This window comes from Salvelinus fontinalis, chromosome 22 (assembly GCF_029448725.1).
Source record: "Salvelinus fontinalis isolate EN_2023a chromosome 22, ASM2944872v1, whole genome shotgun sequence".
NCBI lineage: Eukaryota > Metazoa > Chordata > Actinopteri > Salmoniformes > Salmonidae > Salvelinus > Salvelinus fontinalis.
In genome coordinates, this window is record NC_074686.1 from 1,143,861 (window position 1) to 1,171,018 (window position 27,158).

The 27,158-nt window shown below is 45.8% G+C and overlaps 1 protein-coding gene across 3 annotated transcripts; it reads left to right on the plus strand.

The window, feature by feature from the left end:
• Nucleotides 1-11,190: 11,190 nt before the first annotated feature.
• Nucleotides 11,191-27,107, plus strand: LOC129819529 (acyl-coenzyme A thioesterase 1-like). 3 transcript variants are annotated; one of them, XM_055875865.1, is made up of 4 exons: nt 11,191-11,239; nt 21,420-22,083; nt 23,691-23,893; nt 24,139-27,107. In XM_055875865.1, the coding sequence occupies exons 2-4, from the start codon at nt 21,633-21,635 to the stop codon at nt 24,742-24,744; spliced, it is 1,260 nt and encodes a 419-aa protein (XP_055731840.1). In that variant the 5' UTR covers nt 11,191-11,239; nt 21,420-21,632; the 3' UTR covers nt 24,745-27,107. The 3 variants fall into 3 exon arrangements, with proteins under 3 accessions (XP_055731840.1, XP_055731839.1, XP_055731841.1); XM_055875864.1 differs by having other exon boundaries at nt 11,204-11,343; XM_055875866.1 differs by lacking the exon at nt 11,191-11,239 and having other exon boundaries at nt 16,023-22,083.
• Nucleotides 27,108-27,158: the final 51 nt, after the last annotated feature.

A 27,158-nucleotide genomic window follows, 5' to 3' on the forward strand; every position in this document is an offset into this window, starting at 1 on the left:
ACGTGCCATTGGGACACAGGAGTGACGGTTGCTGATAATGGGCCTCTGTACGCCTATGTAGATATTCCATAAAAAAATCTGCCGTTTCCAGCTACAATAGTAATTTACAACATTAACAATGTCTACACTGTATTTCTGATCAATTTGATGTTATTTTAATAGACATAAAACATGTGCTTTTCTTTCAAAAACAAGGACATTTCGAAGTGACCCCAAACTTTTGAATGGCAGTGTATATGTCCTGAGCAAATTATTCAAGCCATTGCACAAAATAAAAATAGGGAATAGGGAAATTTTTTATTATTCATGGGAGACTAATAAGCCCAAGTGGAAGGCTAGGCCATGACATATGTTATACAATATTTAACATGTGTAAATAAAAAAAGTCAAAATGGGGAAAATAAGTAGTGTGTACACATTGTCACTGGTGTAAAATACCAAATGCACTCAAGTTCAAACGACAAAAAATGTCCTGTAGCACTCTGGTGCACTGCAAATCATGACCCATTCTGTATCTTACACACTGTCAAATGTAAATGGAGTGTGTTAAACGGTTGTTGTTCATACAAGGACATGTATATAGCTAGACATGACCGCCTCAATGACCAGATAGCCATAGAGGTGAGAAATGTAGCCTTACCAACAGCAAACACACCTGATAAATATTCTTGTGTAAGCAAAAGTCGGTTTGATGATGATATGGTTTCCTCTGTATCAAATATTGTTATTGGGGGAAGGGGGGGAGGGGGGGGAGTGCGCTGCTACACTGTTAAATGGAACAGGCCTTTCCTGACCAGCATATGAAATACCATAACCTTGTATCACGCTTGGACAGCCTTGGATATACAGTGGCAAGAAGTAGTACGTGAACCCTATGGAAATACCTGGATTTCTGCATAAATTTGATCTGATCTTCGTCTAGGTCACAGCAATAGACAAACACAGTCTGCTTAAGCTAATAACACACAATAAATTATACATTTTCATGTCTTTATTGAACACACCGTGGAAACATTCACAGTGCAGGGTGGCACAAGTATGTGAACCCTTCGATTTAATAACTGGTTGACCCTTCTTTGGCAGCAATAACCTCTACCAAACATTTTCTGTAGTTGAGGATCAGACCTGCACAACAGTCAGGAGGAATTTTGGACCATTCCTCTTTACAAAACTGTTTCAGTTCAGCAATATTCTTGGGATGTCTGGTGTGAACTGCTCTCGAGGTCATGCCACAGCATATCAATCGGGTTGAGGTCAGGACTATGACTGGGCCACTCCAGAAGGCGTATTTTCTGGTGTTGAAGCCATTCTGTTCTTGATTTACTTCTGTGTTTTGGGTCGTTGTCCTGTTCCATCTCCCAACGTCTGTTGAGCTTCAATTGGCGGACAGATAGCCTAACATTCTCCTGCTAAATGTCATGATAAACTTGGGAATTCATTTTTCTGTCGGTGATAACAAGCTGTCCAGGCACTGAGGCAGCAAAGCAGCCCCAAACCATGATGCTCCCTCCACCATAATTTACAGTTGGGATGAGGCTTTGATGTTGGTGTGCAGTGACTTTTTTTCTCCACGCATAGTGTTATGTGTTCCTTCCAAACAACTGAGCTGTAGTTTCATCTGTCGTTTTAGAACATTTGTCAGTAGCGCTGTGGAACATCCAGGTGCAATCCAGGTGCAACAGTGCTAAACTTTCTCCATTTATATTTAATTTGTCTTACTGTGGATTGATGAAAATCAAGGCTTTTAGAGATATTTTTGTAACCCTTTCCAGCTTTATGCAAGTCAACAATTCTTAGATCTGAGATCTCTTTTGTTTGAGGCATGGTTCACATCAGGCAATTCTTCTCGTGAATATAAATTTTTGTGAGTGTGTTTTATAGGGCAAGGCAGTTCTAAAGAACATCTCCAATCTCATCTCATTGATTAGACTCCAGGTTAGCTGATTCCTGACTACAATTAGCTTTTGTTGAAGTCATCAGCCTAGGTCTTTACATACTTTTTCCAACCTACACTGTGAATGTTTAAACGATGTATTCAATATAGACAATAAAAATACAATAATTTGTGTGTTGTTAGTTTAAGCACACTACGTTTGTCTATTGTTGTGACTTAGATAAAGATCAGATCAAATTTGATGACCAATCTATGCAGAAATCCAGGTAATTCCTGTAACGTTCGTCTTGTGGTGCATGAACGGACCAAGGCGCAGCGGGTGATGAATACATACTGAATTTATTTACAACAATGCGAAAACTCTAACGAACACTAGAACAAACTACAAAACAATAAACGAAGTCAACAGACTTGAAACAAATGAACTTACATATAGACGAAGAACGCACGAAACAGGAACAGACTACCTAAAACGAACGAACAAACGAAACAGTCCCATGTGGTATACACTGACACAGGAACAATCACCCACAAACAAACAGTATGAACAACCTACCTTAATATGGCTCTCAATCAGAGGAAACATAAAACACCTGACCTCTAATTGAGAACCATACCAGGCAAACCATTAACCCAACATAGAAAACACATAACAGACTACCCACCCCAACTCACGCCCTGACCAACTAAACACATACCAAACAGAAAACAGGTCAGGAACGTGACAGAACCCCCCCCTCAAGGTGCGAACTCCGGGCGCACCCCTAAAACTCAAGGGGAGGGTCTGGGTGGGCATCTGTCCGCGGTGGCGGCTCCGGCGGTGGACGAGGACACCACTCCACCACTGTCTTTGTCCACCTCCTTAGCGTCCCTTGAGTGGCGACCCTCGCCCCCGACCATGGTCCAGGAACCTTCACCAACGCCTCTCCTAAATAGAGGAGACAACTCAGGACAGAGAGGTAGCTCAGGACAAAGAGGTAGCTCAGGACAGAAGGACAACTCTGGACTAGTGGCAGCTCCGGACTGGGTGGCAGCTCCGGACTGGGTGGCAGCTCCGGACTGTAGGGCAGCTCCGGACTGTAGGGCAGTTCATGACTGGAAGGCGGCTCATGACTGGAAGGCGGCTCATGACTGGAAGGCGGCTCATGACTGGAAGGCGGCTCATGACTGGAAGGCGGCTCATGACTGGAGGGCGGCTCATGACTGGAGGGCGGCTCATGACTGGAGGGCGGCTCATGACTGGAGGGCGGCTCATGACTGTAGGGCGGCTCTGGCAGCTCCTGACTGGCTGGCGGCTCTGGCAGCTCCTGACTGGCTGGCGGCTCTGGCAGCTCCTGACTGGCTGGCGGCTCTGGCAGCTCCTGACTGGCTGGCGGCTCTGGCAGCTCCTGACTGGCTGGCGGCTCTGGCAGCTCCTGACTGGCTGGCGGCTCTGGCAGCTCCTGACTGACCGACGGCTCTAGCGGCTCGTGGCAGACGGATGGCTCAGATGGCGCTGGGCAGACGGATGGCTCAGACGGCGCTGGGCAGACGGATGGCTCAGACGGCGCTGGGCAGACGGATGGCTCAGACGGCGCTGGGCAGACGGATGGCTCAGACGGCGCTGGGCAGACGGATGGCTCAGACGGCGCTGGGCAGACGGATGGCTCAGACGGCGCTGGGCAGACGGATGGCTCAGACGGCGCTGGGCAGACGGATGGCTCAGATGGCGCTGGGCAGACGGATGGCTCAGACGGCGCTGGGCAGACGGATGGCTCAGACGGCGCTGGGCAGACGAGCAGTACAGGCGGCGTTGGGCAGACGGCCGACTCTGACCTGCTGAGGCGCACAGTAGGCCTGGTGCCGGAACTGGTGGTACCGGACTGGAGACACGCACCTCAAGGCTAGTGCAGGGAGCAGGAACAGGGCACACTGGACTCTCGATGCGCACTTTAGGCCTGGTGCGTGGTACCGGAACTGGAGGTACCGGGCTGAGGGCACGCACCTCAGGGCGAGTGCGGGGAGAAGGAACAGTGCGTACAGGGCTCTGGAGACGCACAGGAGGCTTGGTGCGTGGTGCCGGAACTGGTGGTACCGGGCTGGAGACACGCACCATAGGGCTAGTGCGTGGAGGAGGAACAGGGCTCTGGAGACGCACTGGAAGCTTGGTGCGTAGTGCCGGAACTGGAGGTACTGGGCTGGGGCGGGAAGGTGGCGCCGGATATACCGGACCGTGCAGGCGTACTGGCTCCCTTGAGCACTGAGCCTGCCCAACCTTACCTGGTTGAATGCTCCCCGTAGCCTGTCCAGTGCGGGTAGGTGGAATAACCCGCACTGGGCTGTGTTGGCGAACCGGGGACACCATGCGTAAGGCTGGTGCCATGTACACCGGCCCGAGGAGACGTACTGGAGGCCAGATATGTAGAGCCGGCTTCATGGCACTTGGTTCAATGCTCACTCTAGCCCGCCCAGTGCGGGAAGGTGGAATAACCCGCACCGGGCTATGCACCCATACAGGAGACACCGTGCGCTCTTCCGCATAACACGGTGTCTGCCCGTACTCCCGCTCCCCACGGTAAGCATGGGAAGTGGGCGCAGGTTTCCTACCTGCCCTCGCCACACTACCCTTTAGCCCCCCCAGGACATTTTTGGGTGAGCCTCTCGGGCTTCCGTGCTAGACGTGTCCCCTCATAACGCCGGTTCCTCTCTCCGGTTTCCTCCGCTCTCCGAGCTGCCTCCAGCTGTTCCCATGGGAGGCGATCCTTTCCAGCCAGGATCTCCTCCCATGTGTAGCAACCCTTGCCGTCCAAAACATCCTCCCATGTCCATTCCTCCTTCGTGCGCTGTCTCTCTCTCCCGTTACACCGCTGCTTGATCCTTTGTTGGTGGGTGATTCTGTAACGTTCGTCTTGTGGTGCATGAACGGACCAAGGCGCAGCGGGTGATGAATACATACTGAATTTATTTACAACAATACGAAAACACTAACGAACACTAGAACAAACTACAAAACAATAAACGAAGTCAACAGACTTGAAACAAATGAACTTACATATAGAAGAAGAACGCATGAACAGGAACAGACTACCTAAAACGAACGAACAAACGAAACAGTCCCATGTGGTATACACTGACACAGGAACAATCACCCACAAACAAACAGTGAGAACAACCTACCTTAATATGGCTCTCAATCAGAGGAAACATAAAACACCTGACCTCTAATTGAGAACCATACCAGGCAAATCATTAACTCAACATAGAAAACACATAACATAGACTACCCACCCCAACTCACGCCCTGACCAACTAAACACATACCAAACAGAAAACAGGTCAGGAACGTGACAATTCCAAAGGGTTCACATACTTTTTCTTGCCACTGTGCAAGTTGCATGTCACTGATATAGTTGATGTCACTGATATTTTTTAAAATGTTATTTAACCTTAATTTAACGAGGCAAGTCAGTTAAGAACAAATTCTGGTTTACAATGACGGTCTACATTGGCCAAACCCGAACGACACTGGGCCAATTATGTGCCACCCTATGGGACTCCCAATCACGGCCGGTTGTGATACAGCCTGGAATAAAACCAGGGTGTCTGTAGTGACGCCTCTAGCACTGAGATGCAGTGCCTTAGATCGCTGTGCCACCCAGGAGTACATAGGCTTACGGTATGTGGCCTTCTGATTGAGGCCTGTCTAAGAGTAGAGCAAATGCAACTGGTGAAGTACTGCTCTGTTTTAGCTGTTATATAATCTTAAATTAAATGTGTGAATGTGTGTGTGGTTTAAGTGAGGGATCAACAGCGTGGCTGTATTGATTGTTTGGCTTTATTGAAGAAATCTCACAATGAAAGCAGTATGTGTGTTCCCTCCGATACAGCATGTCAGAGGTTGGCAAACCTGGCCCTGGAGTGCTGCAGGCACTTCATGTTTTTGATTAACCGACCTGGAAGACCAGGTGTGTTGAATTAAGGCAATAACTGAACTGATCAATTAGCTCTGTAGCTCAGGGTTTGGGGTAGAACAATGGGGATGGGGAACGAGAAACAAGGGTTAGGGGAAAGACTGTGGCGAGCAGAGGCAAATAGGCCAAACGCTTTATACAAAGAGACATGGCCAAATAATTTATAGCAAGTTGTGATGCCTTGAGGAAGCTTCTGTCTACCTTTTACACTCAACAATGTCTATGTGTTTATGCATATACATGAAAGGCGTGTTGTGGTATTCATATAATTACCTGATAGTTGTCTGTCCACCAAGATCCCACACCAGGTTCTTGTAAGTCAGATACTCCACACTGAAGCCGATTGCTGTACAACACAATGACAGAGATGAAACACCTTGAGCTATGAGCACGTCACAGAAAGGAATGCCATTTAAACCTCTTCGGGCTAGGTGGGACGCTAGCGCCCCAAATCGACAACATCCGGTGAAATTGCAGAGCGCGAAATTCAAAATACAAAAAACGTAATATTAAATATCTACTAATAATATGCATATCTTAGTTTCTGGGCATGAGTAGCAGGCAGTTTAGTTTGGGCACGTTTTTCATTCAATTTCCGAATGCTGCCCCCTATCCTAAGAGAGGGTCTGATCTACTACCATATTACAGATATATGTTCAATTCTGTCAGGTGTACACTTACTGTTTAGGTGTTGAACCTAAATGAAATTCTCAACAGAACTTTACCAATCTGGGCTTTATACAAGAGTGGCCAGACAGATGCCACCCTTGAGAAAAAGGGACTAGTACTACAGTGGTTTATGTTCATTTAAAACTGTATTGTACGGTCCTGCTATCCAGAATTTGCCCCGTCTATCAAGGTCCATTCAGATAAGCATTATTCTCAAGGTGAAGGCTTTTGTTGGCTTTTGTGGGCGTGTACCAGAACCTCTCATGTTGTACTAATAAGGGAATAAGGTGCCAATTGAGGACGCACCCTCAGTCCTCCCTACCAAATCAACAGAGCCCCAGGACACTGCTGTATGGAGGATCCACAGACAGGTCAAACAGGTTCCTGTTTTCTATCATATTTTTTGCAGAGTACAAGAAGCACTTGTCCCTCCTACTGCACAAAGTAACTCACTATATAGCCCTATATGACCTATAATAGTGTTTGTGACAATCTTTCATAGAGTATATGTGAGGGACGTAGAAATGTATTGTATAGAAGGGCCATCACCTTTTGAAAAGCAATGTTGGATGGATGCCAGTCAGATGGCTAATGAACTTGGAGTAGTAGTGGTTTGATGAAATATTTAAGTAATTGTCGATTTTTTTTGTTTTGTTTCAGCACTTTGTGTAATTCACACACTATCTGATCTGTTCAATTGTGTGTCTATATTGTTAAGGTTAGGGTTCAGTTTAGGCATTAACCCTCAAAATCTTAAGGTTAGGCATTAAGTCCAAAGGGTTAAGGTAAGGGTTAATGTCAGAGTTGTGTGTATAGGTGGCAGGGAAGTCAGGCGCAGGAGAGTCTAAATGGAGTGTAATGGAGTCTATTTAACCTTTCACGAGTATCTACCCCGGGTCCGGGATCACCCCCCACCCCCCCCACACTGAGTAGCATAGCCTAGCATAGCGTCACAATTAAATAGTAGCATCTAAATATCATTAAATCACAAGTTCAAGACACCTAATGAAAGATACAGATCTTGTGAATAAAGCCACCTTTTCAGATTTTTAAAATGTTTTACAGGGAAGAAAAAATATGTAAATCTATTAGCTAACCACGTTAGCAAAAGACACCACTTTTCTAACTCCATCAGTTTCTTACTCCATCAGGTGCTATCACCAATTCGGCTAAACTAAGATATTGATAGCCACTAACCAAGAAAAAAACTCATCAGATGACAGTCTGATAACATATTTATGGTATAGGATAGGTTTTGTTAGAAAAATGTGCATATTTCAGGTAGATATCATAGTTTACAATTGCACCCACCGTCACAAATGGACTAGAATAAATACATAGAGCAACGTGTTTACCTAATTACTAATCATCAAACATTTCGTAAAAATACACAGCATACACTAATCGAAAGACACAGATCCTGTGAATACAGACAATATTTCAGATTTTCTAAGTGTCTTACAGCGAAAACACAATAAATCGTTATATTAGCATACCACATATGCAAACGTTACCAGAGCATTGATTCTAGCCAAAGAGAGCGATAACGTAAACATCGCCAAAATATATAAATTTTTTCACTAATCTTCTCAGAATTCTTCAGATGACACTCCTGTAACATCACATTACAACATACATATACAGTTTGTTCGAAAATGTGCATATTTAGCCACCAAAATCATGGTTAGACAATGACAAAAGTTGCCCAGCTGGTCAGACAATGTCGTGCGCCATATTAGACAGTGATCTAGTCGTATACATAAATACTCATAAACGTGACAAAAAAATATAGGGTGGACAGCGATTGATAGACAATTTAATTCTTTGTTGCCTCCCGGGTGGCGCAGTGGTCTAGGGCACTGCATCGCAGTGCTAGCTGCGCCACCAGAGTCTCTGGGTTAGCGCCCAGGCTCTGTCGCAGCCGGCCGCAACCGGGAGGTCCGTGGGGCGACGCACAATTGGCATAGCGTCGTCCGGGTTAGGGTTAGGGAGGGTTTGGCCGGTAGGGATATCCTTGTCTCAGTATGTAAAATGTAATAAAATGTATGCACCCTATTGTAAGTCGCTCTGGATAAGAGCGTCTGCTAAATGACAAAAATGTAAATGTAAATGTAAATTCTTAATACAATCGCTGATTTACATTTTTTAAATTATCCTTACTTTTCAATACAGTTTGCGCCAAGCGAAGCTACGTCAAACAAAATGGCGTCATAAGCGATTAACATTTCTCGACAGAAACACGATTTATCATAATAAATTGTTCCTACTTTGAGCTGTTCTTCCATCAGAATCTTGGGCAAAGAATCCTTTCTTGGGTCTAATCGTCTTTTGGTCGAAAGCTGTCCTCTTGCCATGTAGAAATGCCCATTGCGTTCGGCATGAACTGGAACCGTGCCCAGAGATTCACAGTGTCTCAGAAATAAATGTCCCAAAATCGCACTAAACGGATATAAATTGCTATAAAACGGTTTAAATTAACTACCTTATGATGTTTTTAACTCCTATAACGAGTAGAAACATGACCGGAGAAATATAACTGGCTACACTAATGCTAGGAAAAAGAGCAGGTCGGTGTCCACCGCGCGCCCGACGCATCTGGAAAAGAGTTCCTACCTACACGTGTTTTTGTTTTATAGGGGCTGTGATTGCGCAATCGATACCATTCAAATCGTCATCACGTAAAGGCATCCAGGGGAAGACGTAAGCAGTGTCCGTATCCTGATAGCGTTCACAGTGGCCTTTAAACTGACTCCAGATCAGGGGCCAAAATGTGTGAAATCTGACTCCATGTCAGGGAAATTGCTGTAGAATGAGTTCTGTTCCACTCAGAGACAAAATTCCAACGCCTATAGAAACTAGAGAGTGTTTTCTATCCAATAATAGTAATAATATGCATATTGTACAAGCAAGAATTTAGTAGGAAGCCGTTTAATCTGTAATGCAATTATGCTAATGTGAAAACAGCACCCCCTGTAGTCGCAAGAAGTTAATAGCAGTCCACTAAACATACTCCAAACACTAAAACGTACATCAAATACAAAAGTGGGTACAAGGACCCGTCGCACACCTATATATATATATATATATATATATATATATATATATATATATATATATATATATATATATATATATAACACTGACATAAAAACAATCTCTGACAAAGACATGAGGGGAAACAGAGGGTTAAATACACAACAAGTAATGAATGAGATTGAAACCAGGTGTGTAGGAAGACAAGACAAAACCAATGGAAAATGAAAAATGGATCAATGATGGCTAGAAGACCGGTGACGTCGACCGCCGAACACCGCCCGAACAAGGAGAGGCAACAACTTCGGCAGAAGTCGTGACAGTTAAGGTTTAGGATAGGCTTAAAACAAAAATCTCAAAAACAACCTTTGACACCAAAGGCAGACGCCTATGCCTACCCACCATCCCTGTCTACAATGCCTAAGCAAAACCAAAAACCCCTTAAATTTAACAGCGCTCACTGTAGCCTCTAGTGGCCAGTTTCCATGCCATATCAGATATTGATGGATGTTGAATATTTACTTGTATCACAGGGTGACCTGGCTGGTAATTATACAGCATCACATTGCTTTGCCTTCTGGGAAGGTTAGTGAAATACATGGCAAGGATGATTGGTTGCGTCCAAATGGCAAACTATTTATTTTAAAGTGTACAACTTTGGGCCTTGGTCAAAAGGCACGTTTCCTTTGAAGGGAAATGTGCCTTTTGGGACGTAGACATTTACTTGCTGATACTACTGTACAAGGTGTCATCTCTGTAATAATGATGGCAATGGGCGATCATAGAGATGCAAAACCATCGTCAACATCAGCTTTATCTATGGCATCATGGGGTAATGGATGACCATTGATATTTCGTGAGAGGAATTAACACTTTTGATACCCAATTCCCTATATAGTGCACTACCTATGCCCTGGTCAAAAGTATTTCACTATGTAAGGAATAGGGTGCCATTTGGGACTTAGACTTAGTTGACCATGACGCTTAGTAATACTCCCATATGGGTCCATAGATAGGACAGTCTGTCTATGTGCAGTGGAAACTTACTTGCTCACTATTTTCACAAATCAACACTTTTTCAATTTTCATGTCAATCTTGCTGAGGTGTCTTTTTTCTTAATATCTCTGAATATGCTTGGAAGACGAGGAAAGGGGTTGGGTTAGCTTGATACTTGAGCACAAACTGAAACTGCAGACCATGTGATGAGTAGAGGGAATTTGGGGGAAGATGTAAACTGAAACTGCATTCAAACCGAGCTTTTAGCACATCAAAACTACTGATCTATAATCTCTAGATCTAGATGTAAAATACCAATAACACCAGATGATACCAGCTGGAGAGTTGTGGAGATATAAGGGATGTCTGACCTGCTCGCTAAGCCTCTGATTAAAATGAATGGCTATTTATCTTCAGAAAGGAGAAGGAACACTGTAACTGACTGGACTGGTTGAACTTTGATCTCTATCGGACTTCTTCCACTGACTGGGTTGTTCTTGATACATTTTTATTTCACCTTTTGGTTTATTTCAATGAAACATGATAATTACATGCGTTAAGACGTATTCCGTGTAAGACGATTTGAACCTTTTGGCTTTCCCTACCATCCAGCAGGTCAAAGAACAGCTGCACATAACGAGTCACTCAGAAAAACGAATCGTGACTCTCGGAGAGGCGAGAGGACGCAGGACGCAGGTGAATACAAATCTAATTGATAAAAGGCCTATCTTTAAAAGTTCAGACAATCACAGTCCTATCTCAACCAAAACTACAAGGAAAAATGATGCATCCATGACAAAGTGAGTACAGCAATCTTGTTATAATAGGCGATTGTATATGCTTCCTTAACGCAGTTTCTGATCGCATTTAGGCAACCACTGCCATTGTGGTAACAAGAGCAAGCAAATTAAGGGCAAGTAGGCTACAAGCCAACTTTTGGTTAACAATTCCTTTTAACTCCCGTGATTGAGGTGCAACAATTTAATTGATATTCTGTTTACATTAAGATATCTATATTATTTATATGATTATTATTTACACCGGAAGATTTGTGCATTTATTTATGTTAGCTATCATAGGGGAACAGATGCACGTTTTAAACGCCACTTAACGGTTAATCGCCATGTTTTCTTGCTAATATTATTATTAATTAACCTGGACAAACAATTTGGCACAGACACAAAGTCAAAATTGCCGTGTCGTAAAAATGTATGGAAACAAAAATGACTTTTTGGTCATAGTTTAATGTTAGCAGTGTTAGGGTTAAAGTTGAGTTTAAAATCACATTTTAGAAGATAAATTGTAGAAATAGGCAGGGTTTGTGGATGTGGTAACTAGTGACAACCTTTTGGAGTGTTGATTTATGATGGTCTGTAATGCTGTTGCAGGTCATTTCTATTTTTCTAATGGGTAAGTAACTCTTTTGGAGATTATTTTTCACTGATCTCTCTGCCTGTCCATTGTGTTGATCCTGTCATTGCAACAATGTATCAAGTCATTACCAGTTAATTTAGCCTATGCTGTATTTTACATTCAGCAAGCAAGAGCGCGGTTACTTCTTGCCTCGAATAGGCTAGCAGTAATAAAAAATCAAAATAAGTGACCAACAATTTGTAGCATAGTTTCTTTTCAGAGTCATGGAGTTTTATAGAGGAATAGCTGAAAGGCCATGTCACGTTCCTGACCTATTTCTGTTAGTTTGTTGTATGTGTTAGTTGGTCAGGACGTGAGTTTGGGTGGGCATTCTATGTTTTCTGTTTCTATGTTGGTTTATGGGTTGCCTGGTATGGCTCTTAATTAGAGGCAGGTGTTTGGCGTTCCTCTAATTAAGAGTCATATTTAGGTAGGTTGTTTCACAGTGTTCGTTGTGGGTGGTTGTCTCCTGTGTCAGTGTTTTGTCGCACCATACGGGACTGTTCGGTTTGTTTGTTCATCGTCATTTATGTGTAGGCTATTTTCCCTGTTCGTGCGTTCTTCGTGTTATGTGAGTCCGTCGTCCAGGTCTGTCTACTCCGTTTGTTATCTTGTTAGTTTTAGTCAAGTTCGTGTTTTCGTTAATAAATTATCTGTTCACAACCCGCTGTGCCTTGGTTCCATCACTACTCCTCCTTTTCGGTTGAAGAGGAGGAGGACCACCGTTACAGAACCACCCACCAATCCAGAATCAAGCAGCGGTGTAAACGGAGTAAGGGACAGCGCAAGAAGGAGGAATGGACTTGGGACGATGTATTGGACGGTAAAGGTTGCTACACATGGGAGGAGATCCTGGCTGGAAGGGTTCGCCTCCCATGGGAACAGCTGGAGGCACTGAGGAGAGCAGAGGCAACCGGAGAAGGGAACCGGAGTTATGAGGGGAGCACGGAAGCCCGAAAAGCCTGTGAGTACCACCCAAAAATTTCTTGGGGGGGCGGGGGCTAAGAGGTAGTGGGCCAAGGGCAGGTAGGAGACCTGCGCCACTTCCCAGGCTAACCGTGGAGAGCGGGAGTACGGGCAGACGCCGTGTTACGCAGTAGAGCGCACGGTGTCTCCTGTACGAGTGCATAGCCCAGTGCGGGTTATTCCACCTCCCCGCACTGGTGGGGCTAGATTGAGCATTGAGCCAAGTGCCATGAAGCCGGCTCTACATATCTGGCCACCAGTACGTCTCCTTGGGCCGGCTTACATGGCACCAGCCTTACGCATGGTGTCCCCGTTTCGCCTACATAGCCCGGTGCGGGTTATTCCACCTCCCCGCACTGGTCGGGCGACAGGGAGCATTCAACCAGGTAAGGTTGGGCAGGCTCGGTGCTCAAGGGAGCCAGTACGCCTGCACGGTCCGGTATTTCCGGCACTACCTCCCCGCCCCAGCCCAGTACCACCAGTGCCTACACCACGCACCAGGCTTCCAGTGCGTTTCCAGAGCCCTGTTCCTCCTCCACGCACTCTCTCTATGGTGCGTGTCTCCAGCCCGGTGCCTCCAGTTCCGGCACCACGCACTAAGCCACCTGTGCGTCTCCAGAGCCCTGTACACACTGTTCCTTCTCCCCGTACTCGTCCTGATGTGCGTGCACTCAGCCCGGTGCCACCAGTGCCGGTACCATGCACCAGGAATATAGCACGCTTTGAGAGTCCAGTGTGCCCTGTCCCTGCTCCCCGCACTAGGCTTGAAGTGCATGTCCCCAGTCCGGTGCCTCCAGTTCCGGCACCACGCACCAGGCCTACAGTGCGTCTCAGGCGGCCAGAGTCTGCCGTCTGCCCAACAGCGCATGAACTGCCTGTCTGCCATGAGCCTGCAAAGCTGCCCGTCTGCCATGAGCCTACAGAGCCTTCTGCCAGACAGGAGCAGCCAAAGCCTTCCGCCAGACAGGAGCAGTCTGAGCCATCCGTCTCCGCAGCGCCGTCTGAGCCATCCGTCTCCGCAGCGCCGTCTGAGCCATCCGTCTCCGCAGCGCCGTCTGAGCCATCCGTCTCCGCAGCGCCGTCTGAGCCATCCGTCTCCGCAGCGCCGTCTGAGCCATCCGTCTCCGCAGCGCCGTCTGAGCCATCCGTCTCCGCAGCGCCGTCTGAGCCATCCGTCTCCCCAGCGACGTCTGAGCCATCCGTCTCCCCAGCGCCGTCTGAGCCATCCGTCTCCCCAGCGACGTCTGAGCCATCCGTCTCCCCAGCGACGTCTGAGCCATCCGTTTCCCCAGCGCCGTCTGAGCCATCCGTCTGTCCTGAGCCGTCAGAGCCGCCCGTCTGTCCCGAGCCGTCAGAGCCGATAGTCAGTCAGGAGCCGCTAGAGCCAGTAGTCAGTCAGGAGCCGCTAGAGCCAGTCGTCAGTCAGGATCTGCCAGAGCCGCCAACCAGACAGGATCTGCCAGAGCCGCCAACCAGACAGGATCTGCCAGAGCCGCCAACCAGACAGGATCTGCCAGAGCCGCCAACCAGACAGGATCTGCCAGAGCCGCCAACCAGACAGGATCTGCCAGAGCCGCCAGCGAGCCATGAGCGTCCAGAGCCGTCAGCCAGCCATGAGCGTCCAGAGCCGTCAGCCAGTCATGAGCTGTCCCTCAGCCCAGAGCGGCTATTTATTCAGAACTGCCCCTCAGTCCAGAGCTGTCTCTCTGTCCGGAGCTGCCTTTCAGTCCGGAGCTGCCTTTCAGTCCGGAGTTGCCCCTCTATCCTGAGTTGCCCCTCTATCCTGAGTTGCCCCTCTATCCTGAGTTGCCCCTCTATCCTGAGTTGCCCCTCTATCCTGAGTTGCCCCTCTATCCTGAGTTGCCCCTCTATCCTGAGTTGCCCCTCTATCCTGAGTTGCCCCTCTATCCTGAGTTGCCCCTCTATCCTGAGTTGCCCCTCTATCCTGAGTTGCCCCTCTATCCTGAGTTGCCCCTCTATCCTGAGTTGCCCCTCTATCCTGAGTTGCCCCTCTATCCTGAGTTGCCCCTCTATCCTGAGTTGCCCCTCTATCCTGAGTTGCCCCTCTATCCTGAGTTGCCCCTCTATCCTGAGTTGCCCCTCTATCCTGAGTTGCCCCTCTATCCTGAGTTGCCCCTCTATCCTGAGTTGCCCCTCTATCCTGAGTTGCCCCTCTATCCTGAGTTGCCCCTCTATCCTGAGTTGCCCCTCTATCCTGAGTTGCCCCTCTATCCTGAGTTGCCCCTCTATCCTGAGTTGCCCCTCTATCCTGAGTTGCCCCTCTGTCCTGAGTTGCCCCTCTGTCCTGAGTTGCCCCTCTGTCCTGAGTTGCCCCTCTGTCCTGAGTTGCCCCTCTGTCCTGAGTTGCCCCTCTGTCCTGAGTTGCCCCTCTGTCCTGAGTTGCCCCTCTGTCCTGAGTTGCCCCTCTGTCCTGAGTTGCCCCTCTGTCCTGAGTTGCCCCTCTGTCCTGAGTTGCCCCTCTGTCCTGAGTTGCCCCTCTGTCCTGAGTTGCCCCTCTGTCCTGAGTTGCCCCTCTGTCCTGAGTTGCCCCTCTGTCCTGAGTTGCCCCTCTGTCCTGAGTTGCCCCTCTGTCCTGAGTTGCCCCTCTGTCCTGAGTTGCCCCTCTGTCCTGAGTTGCCCCTCTGTCCTGAGTTGCCCCTCTGTCCTGAGTTGCCCCTCTGTCCTGAGTTGCCCCTCTGTCCTGAGTTGCCCCTCTGTCCTGAGTTGCCCCTCTGTCCTGAGTTGCCCCTCTGTCCTGAGTTGCCCCTCTGTCCTGAGTTGCCCCTCTGTCCTGAGTTGCCCCTCTGTCCTGAGTTGCCCCTCTGTCCTGAGTTGCCCCTCTGTCCTGAGTTGCCCCTCTGTCCTGAGTTGCCCCTCTGTCCTGAGTTGCCCCTCTGTCCTGAGTTGCCCCTCTGTCCTGAGTTGCCCCTCTGTCCTGAGTTACCCCTCTGTCCTGAGCTGCCCCTCTGTCCTGAGTTACCCCTCTGTCCTGAGCTATCCCTCTGTCCTGAGCTATCCCTCTGTCCTGAGCTATCCCTCTGTCCTGAGCTATCCCTCTGTCCTGAGCTATCCCTCTGTCCTGAGCTATCCCTCTGTCCCGGTGCTGCCCCTGGTGTCGATGTTACCTAAAAGATTTAGTGGATGTAAGATGAGGATGGTCATTTGTAGGGGGAAATGTAAGCTGGGATTGACTATGGTGGGATGGGTACCTCGCCCTGAGCCTGAGCCACCACTGTGGTCAGATGCCCACCCAGACCCTTCCCTAGACTTTGTGCTGGTGCGCCCGGAGTTCGCACCTTATGTCACGTTCCTGACCTATTTCTGTTAGTTTGTTGTATGTGTTAGTTGGTCAGGACGTGAGTTTGGGTGGGCATTCTATGTTTTCCGTTTTTATGTTGGTTTATGGGTTGCCTGGTATGGCTCTTAATTAGAGGCAGGTGTTTGGCGTTCCTCTAATTAAGAGTCATATTTAGGTAGGTTGTTTCACAGTGTTCGTTGTGGGTGGTTGTCTCCTGTGTCAGTGTTTTGTCGCACCATACAGGACTGTTCGGTTTGTTTGTTCATCGTCATTTATGTGTAGGCTATTTTCCCTGTTCGTGCGTTCTTCGTGTTTATGTGAGTTCGTCGTCCAGGTCTGTCTACACCGTTTGTTGTTTTGTTAGTTTTAGTCAAGTTCGTGTGTTAGTGTTTTCTTTAATAAATTATAGTGATGGAACCCGCTGCGCCTTGGTTCCATCACTACTCCTCCTTTCGGTTGAAGAGGAGGAGGACCACCATTACAGGCCAGCAAAGAGGCAAGCGTGTGTGCGGTATTGCACAGGACAACAGTGAAGTTTGGCTAAAGATGTAGGCTCATTCATAGCCATCATTTTGTAGGCTAAATATAAGGCCTAGTACTGCAGTGAATTTAGAACTACCACTCGTGCTTTGCAAGACGGAACAAATCTCTGCTGGTTTCCAGAGTTTATGCTCTCGAAGTCAAATGGTGTCAGCATTGAACTGCGTCACTCAAATGTATCAATCGTTAAACATCTAGGTGACGGGTTGCGTGTCTTTTCTATTTTAGGTTGTCAATTTTGCAACCTAAAATACTCTCCCTATCAATTTATTTTATAGCCTATATTGTCTTTCTATTATCCTACACAATGTTATTTCTGATATTTTGCAAGGTGTTTAAAACCGTAGGCTACATAGCAGCGCCAGCTAATTTCACTAGAAGAAACAATCAGCTATAGGGATGACAGGTGCAATGTCCGCTTCGCAGGCACGCAGCCACCCTCCACCTTCCCGTGCAGTAGAATTATACACCAATGTTGCTTTTCGACGGTAACACCAGTGTTATACCCTGATGTTACATTAGAGAAATTGTTTTCCAAAGGATTATTTTGGTCCCTGCCAATAATTGTAGCTCTAACTTTTGAATGGTAGGAGCTATCAGCTCTTATGACCTCATCAATGACCCCATCTTTAGAAGGGACAGTGACACAACCACATTTGATTGCAATACAGATCTTATTTTCTACACACACAATTCCTTCCTGATGATTTTCCCCTGATGTTTATGTGAACTTTGCAAAAAATTTCGAATGCATTACAGACACTTTGGGATGCATTTTTTTTTTAATGTTATCAAATTGTGACCCATCTTTCTTCAGGCAGCTTAGTTATGAACCCCCCCACCCCTGGAAATATCACATTTACATAAGTATTCAGACCCTGTACTTTGTTGAAACACCTTTGGCAGCGATTACAGCCTCAAGTCGTCTTGGGTATGATGCTACAAGCTTGGCACACCTGTATTTGGGGAGTTTCTCCTATTATACTCTGCAGATCCTCTCAAGGTCTGTCCGGTTGGATGGCGAGTGTCGCTGCACATATATTTTCAGGTCTCTCCAGAGATGCTAGATTGGATTCAAGTCCGGGCTCTGGCTGGGCCACTCAAGGACATTCAGAGACTTGTCCCGAAGCCACTCCTGGGTTGTCTTGGCTGTGTGCTTAGGGTCTTTGCCCTGTTGGAATTTGAACCATCACCCCAGTCTGAGGTCCTGATCGCTCTGGAGCAGATTTTCATCAAGGATCTCTCTGTGCCTTGCTCCGTTCATCTTTCCTTCTATCCTGACTAGTCTCGCTGTCTCTGCCGCTGAGAAACATCCCCACAGCATGATGCTGCCACCACCATGCTTCACCGTAAGGATGGTGCCAGGTTTCCTCCAGGCGTGATGCTTGGCATTCAGGCCAAAGAGTTCCATCTTGGTTTCATCGGACCACAGAATCTTGTTTCTCATGGTCTGAGAGTCCTTTAGATGCCTTTTGGCAAACTCCAAACGGGCTGTCGTGCTTTTTACTGAGGAGTGGCTTCGGTCTGGCCACTCTCCCATAAAGGCCTGATTGGTGGAGTGCTGCAGAGATGGTTGTACATCTGGAAGGTTCTGCCATCTTCACAGAGGAGCTCTGTTAGAGTGACCATCGGGTTCTTGGTCACCTCCCTGACCAAGGCCTTCCTCCCCCAGATTTCCTAGAGCTGGCCGCCCGGCCAAACTGAGCAGAGTCTTGGTAGTTCCAAACTTCTTCCATTTTAAGAATGATGGAGGCCACTGTGTTCTTGGGGACCTTCAATGCTAATTTTATTGGTACCCTTACCCAGATTTGTGCCTCGACACAATCCTGTCTCGGAGCTCTACAGACAATTCCTTTGACCTCATGACTTGGTTTTTGCTCTGACATGCACTGTCAACCATTATCGCAATGATCCACCAGAGGGCCACAGAATAATACCGGACCTGATAAAACCCTGAGATGACTTGTAAACGGTGTTGTGACTTGACTTTACCATTAATATGAAGACTGTTATTTATCTAATTACCTATATATGTAACATTTTTACGCAATTTAAATTAATAATTTAACAATTAACTAATTTGGATCTGGGGCACCACGAGAGTGGTTCTTTTAGAGTTACCATTTCCCAAATTAAACTCTAAAGATCTTTACATATCACATCTATAAACAGTCAACTTATTAATTTTAACCTCGTATCATATCATCATTCTGAACAGTAGTAACCTCCTTGCATCGGCAAAAGGCCCGAGCCTTGCTTATGATTCAGTACTACACAAATTGGTTTAATAATTTATTTCCTAGGTAATTAAATGTTAACAGAGGATAAACATATACACCTAATATGTTAAAAACAGGTCCGTAGTGGACTGAGAACAATATGGCTGCTTGTTACAAAAGACATGGAGAGGGTGAGAGAGTGACAGAGACACTTAACGTTGGTATATTTAGAAACTACTCTCACTTAAAGTACTCCTATACTTTGCACACAGACTGCCATCCGCTTAGAGTAAGCAATCATGAATGTAAACTCCGCAATAAAAGAAACTTCCTCTCACTGTCAACTGCGTTTATTTTCAACAAATTTAACTATGTAAATATTTGTATGAACATAACAAGATTCGACAACTGAGACATGAACTGAACAAGTTCCACAGACATGTGACTAACAAATGGAATAATGTGCCCCTGAACAAAGGGGGGGGGGGTTCAAAATCAAAAGTAAGTCAGTATCTGGTGTGGCCACCAGCTGCATTAAGTACTGCAGTGCATCTTTTCCTCATGGACTGCACCAGATTTGCCAGTTCTTGCTGTGAGATGCTACCCCACTCTTCCACCAAGGCACCTGCAAGTTCCCAGACATTTCTCGGGGGAATGGCCCTAGCCCTCACAATCCGATCCAACAGGTCCCAGATGTGCTCAGGTCCCAGATCCCAGATTGAGATCCGGGCTCTTTGCTGGCCATGAACACTGACATTCCTGTCTCAAGGGCACATCCAACAGGTGTTTTACCTCTTCTGCTCTGGGATTTGAACTTTCAGTACATATACCATATACCCCTTAAAATATCCCTCGGGGATAATAAGTCATGTCAAACTGTGTAGAATTGCAGGAAATGCATTTTTAAAATGTCCCCAAAAAGTATGGAGGAGTACCATTATAGCTACTGACTGTGTGCAAGACAACAGAGTGGAAAATCAGGTCATGATTTAAGATGGCTATTGTCAAGGTGAGTCTAGCTCAGAAACCAGCTATTCTAGCTATCTAGGTCTACACTTTTTGAAATATATTCCATTGGTTATAGTGCTAGATCTCTATAAATATGCTGCTTGTTAGCCGTTTAATTGATAAAACCAACAGTAGTCTAACATGTAGGCCTAATGTCCTAAAAAATGTTGCAGCATAGGCCTACACAATGATTTCTATAGGCCTATGCAATTATTGCAAATGGCAGACGAACGCTCCTCATATCAAAGCCACAGGCCTACAAATACTTTAGTTGAACGTTGATTAATAATAAGGTACTGCCTCCTCTCCATGATATGGAGCCCCCCATCTATAGGCACGAGCCAGTTAGAGCCAAATATTTCTGTCCAGTCAATGACGTAGCAGTTCATGTCGTTACCATAGCACATTTAATGAAGGCTATTGCTTATCATTATAGCACAGAGTTTCTAAACCCAGAGGTGCAACATCGCAAGACTTCCTGGAATGTTTGCGAAATGGACCAAGCAGACCAGGCTGGGGTTTGAGAAGTCAATGAGAAAAGTGAAACATTCTTAATTAGTTGTTAATTTTCTCAAAATCTAAAAGCACAACCTAGTTTCGACCAGGTCTTTAAATAATAAATAAAAAATGTGGACCCCTTTTTCATGATGTCCAATTGGTAGTTAGTCTTGTCCCATCGCTGCAACTACCGTACAGACTCTGGAGAGGTAAAGGTGCTCTGAAGGTGAAGGTGCGACATGCGTGCTCTGAAACACGACCCTGCCAAGCAACACTGCTTCTTGACATACTGCTCGCTTAACCCGGAGCCAGCCGCACCAATGTGTCGGAGGAAACGCATTCCAACTGGTGACCGTGTCAGCATGCATTCGCGCGGCCCGCCACAGGAGTCGCTAGAGCCCGAAAGGACAAGGACATCCCGGATGACGCTGGGCCAATTGTGCTCCGCCTCATGGGTCTCCCAGTTGCGACCGGCTGCGACACAGCCCGGGATCAAACCCAGATCTGTAGTGACACCTCTAGCACTGCGATGCAGTGCCTTAGACCGCTGCGCCACTCTGGAGGTCCTCAAGCTAATATCTTAAGAAGTTGAACATATTATTACTCCAACCTCATGAAAGTGACAAACTAAAACATTTCAATTTTTCGTCAAAAACAACTTTGTATCGAAGGAGTGCCTTTGACTTGATGGCCTGCACATGCACAGTTCAGCGCGAGACGACCGTTAGACCTGATGACGTGTTTCTGTGCATGAGCTTAGCTAGCCAACATTGCCATGACATTTCCTACAAGTGTGATCGGGAATTTCTATCGGCGAAGCGGTTTCTGCTATCTTCATACTCTACTGTCTTTGATTTTACATTTCATTTAACTATGCAATTTATGCTTTGATGAACAATCAAATGTATTATTGTCTCTCCATGTCTCTTTGTAGATTCCATACTCAACGCCATCCTCACTTCATGACCTAAACTGGTAGGATAGATGACATCTTTGAACTGTGCTGGTCACACAATTGTGCAATTGGCCACAACCTTAGATCTACAAGCAACTATCTTCGCTGAATGTATCATCCTCACTTGAAAAGACTATATTAAGAAGCCTAAACTGCATCTCTATCTCTCTCCACTCTTAACCAGAGTGTATAATGTCTAAAGTGTGTTTACAGATTCTTCCCAATGCCAAGTGCTTATTCGATGAGCCAGTGCAGTTAAAGGTGGACAGGCTGAAACCAAGACAGCAGGTGGATCTGAGGGCAGAAGTAACAGATGACAAAGGCATTGTATTCAGGTCCTCAGCTACCTATGAGGCCAACTCCAGTGGAACGATTGATCTAACAACTGCGTCATCACTAGGTGGCAGCTACACTGGAGTAGAACCTATGGGGCTTTTGTGGTCTCTGAAACCAAACACCTTACACACTAAGTTTGTTAAGAAGGTTGTATCAGCGCCTTGCCTTGTCAATTTCAGTGTACATTCCAAGGATAGTCCAGGGATACTGGCGGAAGTAATCAATGAAAGAAGTCTGCTTGCAGAGGGAGTAAGAAGAATTCCTGTCAATGAGGGGAAGATTCGTGGAGTTCTATTTGTACCCCCTGGTTGGTGTTACTGTTTACCCTTTGGTCTACTATGTAAACTCAGCAAAAAAAGAAATGTCCTCTCACTGTCAACTGCGTTTATTTTCAGCAAACTTAACGTGTAAATATTTGTATGAACATAACAACATCCAACAACTGAGACATGAACTGAACGAGTTCCACAGACATGTGACTAACAGAAATAGAATAATGTGTCCCTGAACAAAGGGGGGGGGGGGGGGGGTCAAAATCAAAAGTAACAGTCAGTATCTGGTGTGGCCACCAGCTGCATTAAGTACTGCAGTGCATCACCTCCTCCTCATGGACTGCACCAGATTTGCCAGTTCTTGCTTTGAGATGTTGCCTCACTCTTCCACCAAGGCACCTGCAAGTTCCCAGACATTTCTGGGGGCGGGCGGGCGGTGGCCCTCACCCTCCGATCCAACAGGTCCCAGACGTGCTCAATGGGATTGCGATCTTCGCTGGCCATGGCAGAACACTGACATTCCTGTCTTGCAGGAACGCACAGAATGAGCAGTATGGCTCGTGGCATTGTCATGCTAGAGGGTCATGTCAGGATGAGCTTGCAGGAAGGGTACCACATGAGGGAGGAGGATGTCTTCCCTGTAACACACAGCGTTGAGATTGCCTGCAATGACAACAAGCTCAGTCCGATGATGCTATGACACACCGCCCCAGACCAGGACGGACCTTCCACCTCCAAATCAATCCTGCTCCAGAGTGCAGGCCTCGGTGTAACGCTCATTCCTTCGACGAGAAACGCAAATCCGACTATCACCCCTGGTGAGATAAAACCGCGACTCGTCAGTGAAGAGCACTTTTTGCCAGTCCTATCTGGGCCAGCGACGGTAGGTTTGTGCCCATAGGCGACGTTGTTGCCGGTGATGTCTGGTGAGGACCTGCCTTACAACAGACCTACAAGCCCTCAGTCCAGCCTGTCTCAGCCTATTGCGGACAGTCTGAGCACTAATGGAGGGATTGTGCGTTCCTGGTGTAACTTGGGCAATTGTGGTTGCCATCCTGTACCTGTCCCGCAGGTGTGATGTTCGGATGCACCGATCCTGTGCAGGTGTTGTTACAAGTGGTCTGCCACTGAGGACGATCAGCTGTCCGTCCTGTCTCCCTGTAGTGCTGTTATAGGCGTCTCACAGTACGGACATTGCAATTTATTGCCCTGGCCACATCTGCAGTCCTCATGCCTCCTTGCAGCATGCCTGAGGCATGTTCATGCAGATGAGCAGGGACCCTGGGCATCTTTCTTTTGGTGTTTTTCAGTAGAAAGGCCTCTCTAGTGTCCTAAGTTTTCTTAAATAACTGACCTTAATTGCCTACCGTCTGTAAGCTGTTAGTGTCTTAACGACCGTTCCACAGGTGCATGTTCATTAATTGTTTATGGTTCATTGAACAAGCATGGAAACAGTGTTTAAACCCGTTACAATGAAGATCTGGGAAGTTATTTGGATTTTTACGAATTATCTTTGAAAGGACAGGGTTCTAAAAAAAGGGACGTTTCTTTTTTTGCTGAGTTTATTAGGAGTTGGTATTTACCATCAATGTGATGTGTGCTGATTTTCAATGTTTTAAAGTGTATATTTCCTTCTTTACAGAAATGGGTCCACACCCAGCTGTTTTAGACCTACATACATTTGGAAGAGGTCTATCTGAAACTAGAGCTTCTCTTCTTGCCAACAGAGGTTTTGTGGTCTTTACAGTGTCATTATATGGGCATGAGGATAATCCTAAAAACGTGACCAAGATCCATCTGGAGTATTTTGAGGAGGCGATTCAGTTCTTGAAAAATCAGCCGCAGGTCAGCATTAAATAATCCTCTGGTTTGATTTTATTTCCATATTACATTTTTGATATTACTTTACAGCACAAATTAAAGGGGTAAGAACACGGCAATAATGTGAAAATGAGTTCTAATTGCTTACAGCTTATTCATTGACTTGTAATTACTTCAATGTTACTTCAAATCACTCGTATTTCATGGAAATAGTGCTACCCGAATGTCTTATGGCCGTTGCTTTATTTGCTGTCCCTTTATCTTTTAAGGTTTGCGGCTCTGGAGTAGGTTTGTTATCACTGTCCAAAAGTGGTGATTTAGCACTGTCCATTGCCACTTTTGTGCCAGGCATCGCCGCTACCGTATGGATCAATGGCTGCAATGCCAATGCCATGATTCCTCTTCACAACAAAGGCACAGTCATACCTCCCCTAATGATTGATACCAAAAGAGTCTTTGGTACCAAGTCAGGGGCCTTAAATGTCAAAGATGTCATTAATGACCCCATGGCAGTGGAGAATCAGGCAACACTCATCCCAATTGAGAGAGCCAATGGATGGTTTCTCTTTGTGGCGGCAGAGGGGGACCAGAACTGGGACAGTTGTTATTTTGCAGATCAGGCAATGCAACAACTGAAGCGTCATGGGAAGGATAATTACGAGTCAGTATTTTACCCTGGGGCAGGACACTACTTAGAGACACCCTACATGCCCTTCTGCCCGTCCAGTATTCATGGTGTTATCGGAAAGCCTGTGGTGTGGGGAGGTGTGCCCAGGTCCCACGCAGCAGCAGAGGTCGACCTTTGGAGGAGGATTCAGGAGTTCTTTAGAACTAACCTGGCAAACGATAGCAACTTGAGTAAAGCCAAGTTATAAAATGTTGAAATGAGAATTGGATAAATGTGTGGCGCTTAATGTTTTGCTGTGTAGTAGAGCTTAACTCATAATGAACATATTTTACATGAGCTTAACTCACAACTTCAAAATGCCTTGATAATCCATGCCTGACACATTGCCCCCCCCCACAAAAAAAACACCTACTACAATGAAACCCTTCCTTTGGAAGAAGGATATCAGGAATATTGGCACAGAGCTGTTGTCCTGCCTTTTATAATGACAAGTTATCCAGACTGTGTTTAAACTGTTTAATTGCAACATGAAGAGAAACACATAATTTAGTTTATGTATATTGTTACGATGGTTTGTGCCTTTTCAGAGTGGATTGGCTGTGAAAGAACAGACATTCATGTATTTAGATGCCAATCCTTTGTTTCTTGCTACTATTGTTCACTTTTCATGAATGTATTACATATAATTGAAGTTACCACTAGCAAGTGGTGTACCAGGGGCAGCAAAGCAACCCCACAGAATGATCACACCTCCCCCGTATTTGATTGAAGGGTGTTCATTTCTTTGAATTCTTAAGTTGGTCTTTGGTAAACATAGGAAGACCCCACCTCTGAAAGAGACAGACAAAACCCTGATTGAACTTATGAAAAAAAAAACACCCAAACAAGCCTGAATCCTGGGGGAAATGTTCTTTGGACTGATGAAACAGAATTAGAACTATTTGGCAATACAAATCAGTGCTAGGTTTCCTGACGACCAATGGAAGCATTCAAAGGGGTTGCTTTGCTGCCTCTGGTACTGGGGGCCTTGCACGTGTGCAAGGCGTCATGAAATCAGAGGAGTATCAAGGTGTTTCGGAGTCCAATGTTAAACCCAGTGTACAAAAAGTGGGTTTCCTTCGAAGGTTGTGGGTCTTCCAGCAGGACAACAACCGCAAACACACATCAAAATGCATGGAATGGTTCAAGAAAAATACACGGAACTGTTCTGGAGTGGCCAGCATTGATCCTGTGTGGCTCAGTTTGTAGATCATGGTGCTGGCAACACCAGGGTTATGGGTTTGAGTAATTTAGCTAGGCAAGTCAGTTAATTAAGAACAAATTCTTATTTACAATTACGGCCTACTCCGGCAATGCTGTGCCAATTGTGCGCCACCCAATCACAGCCAGATGTGACACCTCCTGCACTGAGATGCAGTGCCTTAGGGGAGACCGAGTGAATTGGAGTGGCCAACATTGATTCCCTGTCTGAATCCCATCAAAAACCTATGGCGACATCTGAAAACAGCAGTTGGTCGAAGGCACCCATCAAACATTTCAAAATTGGAGCAGTCTGCAGCTGGTAAGTTTGTCAAACTTCCAGTAGAAAGGTGCAGCAAGCTCATACTACAATAAACATTTGTGGGCAGTTATTTTGACCAAAGGCTGTGTAAAGGCTGTGTTAGCTCTTTGATGGGAATACTTTTGTCCATTAAGTCCATGCCATTTTCTTTTTCTTTTCTAAATTTTTCTTTTCTAAATTGTATACTTAAGTTTCAAAAATAAAAAGTGTTTCTACAATGCTGAAAATCCAATAAAAAGGTGTTGAGGCCAACATAAAAATATATATATTTAAGAAAAGTGCAAGGGTGTCAATATATTTCACCGGAATGTAATTTGAAAAAGTTGGGATATGTTTTACATATTGGCTTTATTTATCTGCATGGACTGGCTCTGAATACACTGCGATCTGGTAACATATTTTCAATATAAAGGTAGATGTGAATGAGGGAAACTTGAGTCCATCTATGTAACTCACTTCCTAATAATGCATTTCAAAAGTTTGCAAGATTGTAATGAACTTAACATTGGTCAATCATATTCTTCGGGCTTCTTTTCTATTCCTATGGTACTGCTAAAAGTCAATGTATTGTAAACTGTCCTGGGTTGTCCATAGTAGGCTACATGAATGACTGATCTGGCCATCAGGCTGTATTAAAAACATTGGTAGCACTTTACATAACAACACAAAATAAAGTGGTTATAAGATGGTAACGAGTTCTAGTTACCAAACACAATTTGCTCGGATACCCCTTCATTTCAGTAAAATTGTTGTTGCAGGACAGTTACAACACATACTTTGTGCCATAGTGTACACAAGAACTTTGATACAGAAATGCAATATCTTCTCTAGTAAATTTGATCGTATGCTTGTTCTTACACAGGTAGCCTCTAGAGGGCAGCAATGGCTAGTTCAATGCACAGTAGGCTTTAAATGATAAGATGAAAATACTGTGTTAGGTTCTGTGATATTTTAAATGGCAAGTGGCAACAATGGGTAAATCTCATCCGATAGATGTACAAGGAATGTGTTACCCTTCATTAACCAGTCAATAAATTAGTCACTGTGAACATTTTGTGTTTCTCTGTCATGTTTCTGTCTTCAACTACCAATCTCTGAAT

What these genes read in the sequence shown, in the direction of transcription:
- LOC129819529 (XM_055875865.1), top strand. Translation starts at nt 21,633, where the DNA reads ATGTCTAAAGTGTGTTTACAGATTCTTCCCAATGCCAAGTGCTTATTC. An exon ending in AGTTCTATTTGTACCCCCTG is followed by an intron (nt 22,084 to 23,690) that starts GTTGGTGTTACT and finishes CCTTCTTTACAG; the next exon opens with AAATGGGTCCACACCCAGCT. An exon ending in TCTTGAAAAATCAGCCGCAG is followed by an intron (nt 23,894 to 24,138) that starts GTCAGCATTAAA and finishes TTATCTTTTAAG; the next exon opens with GTTTGCGGCTCTGGAGTAGG.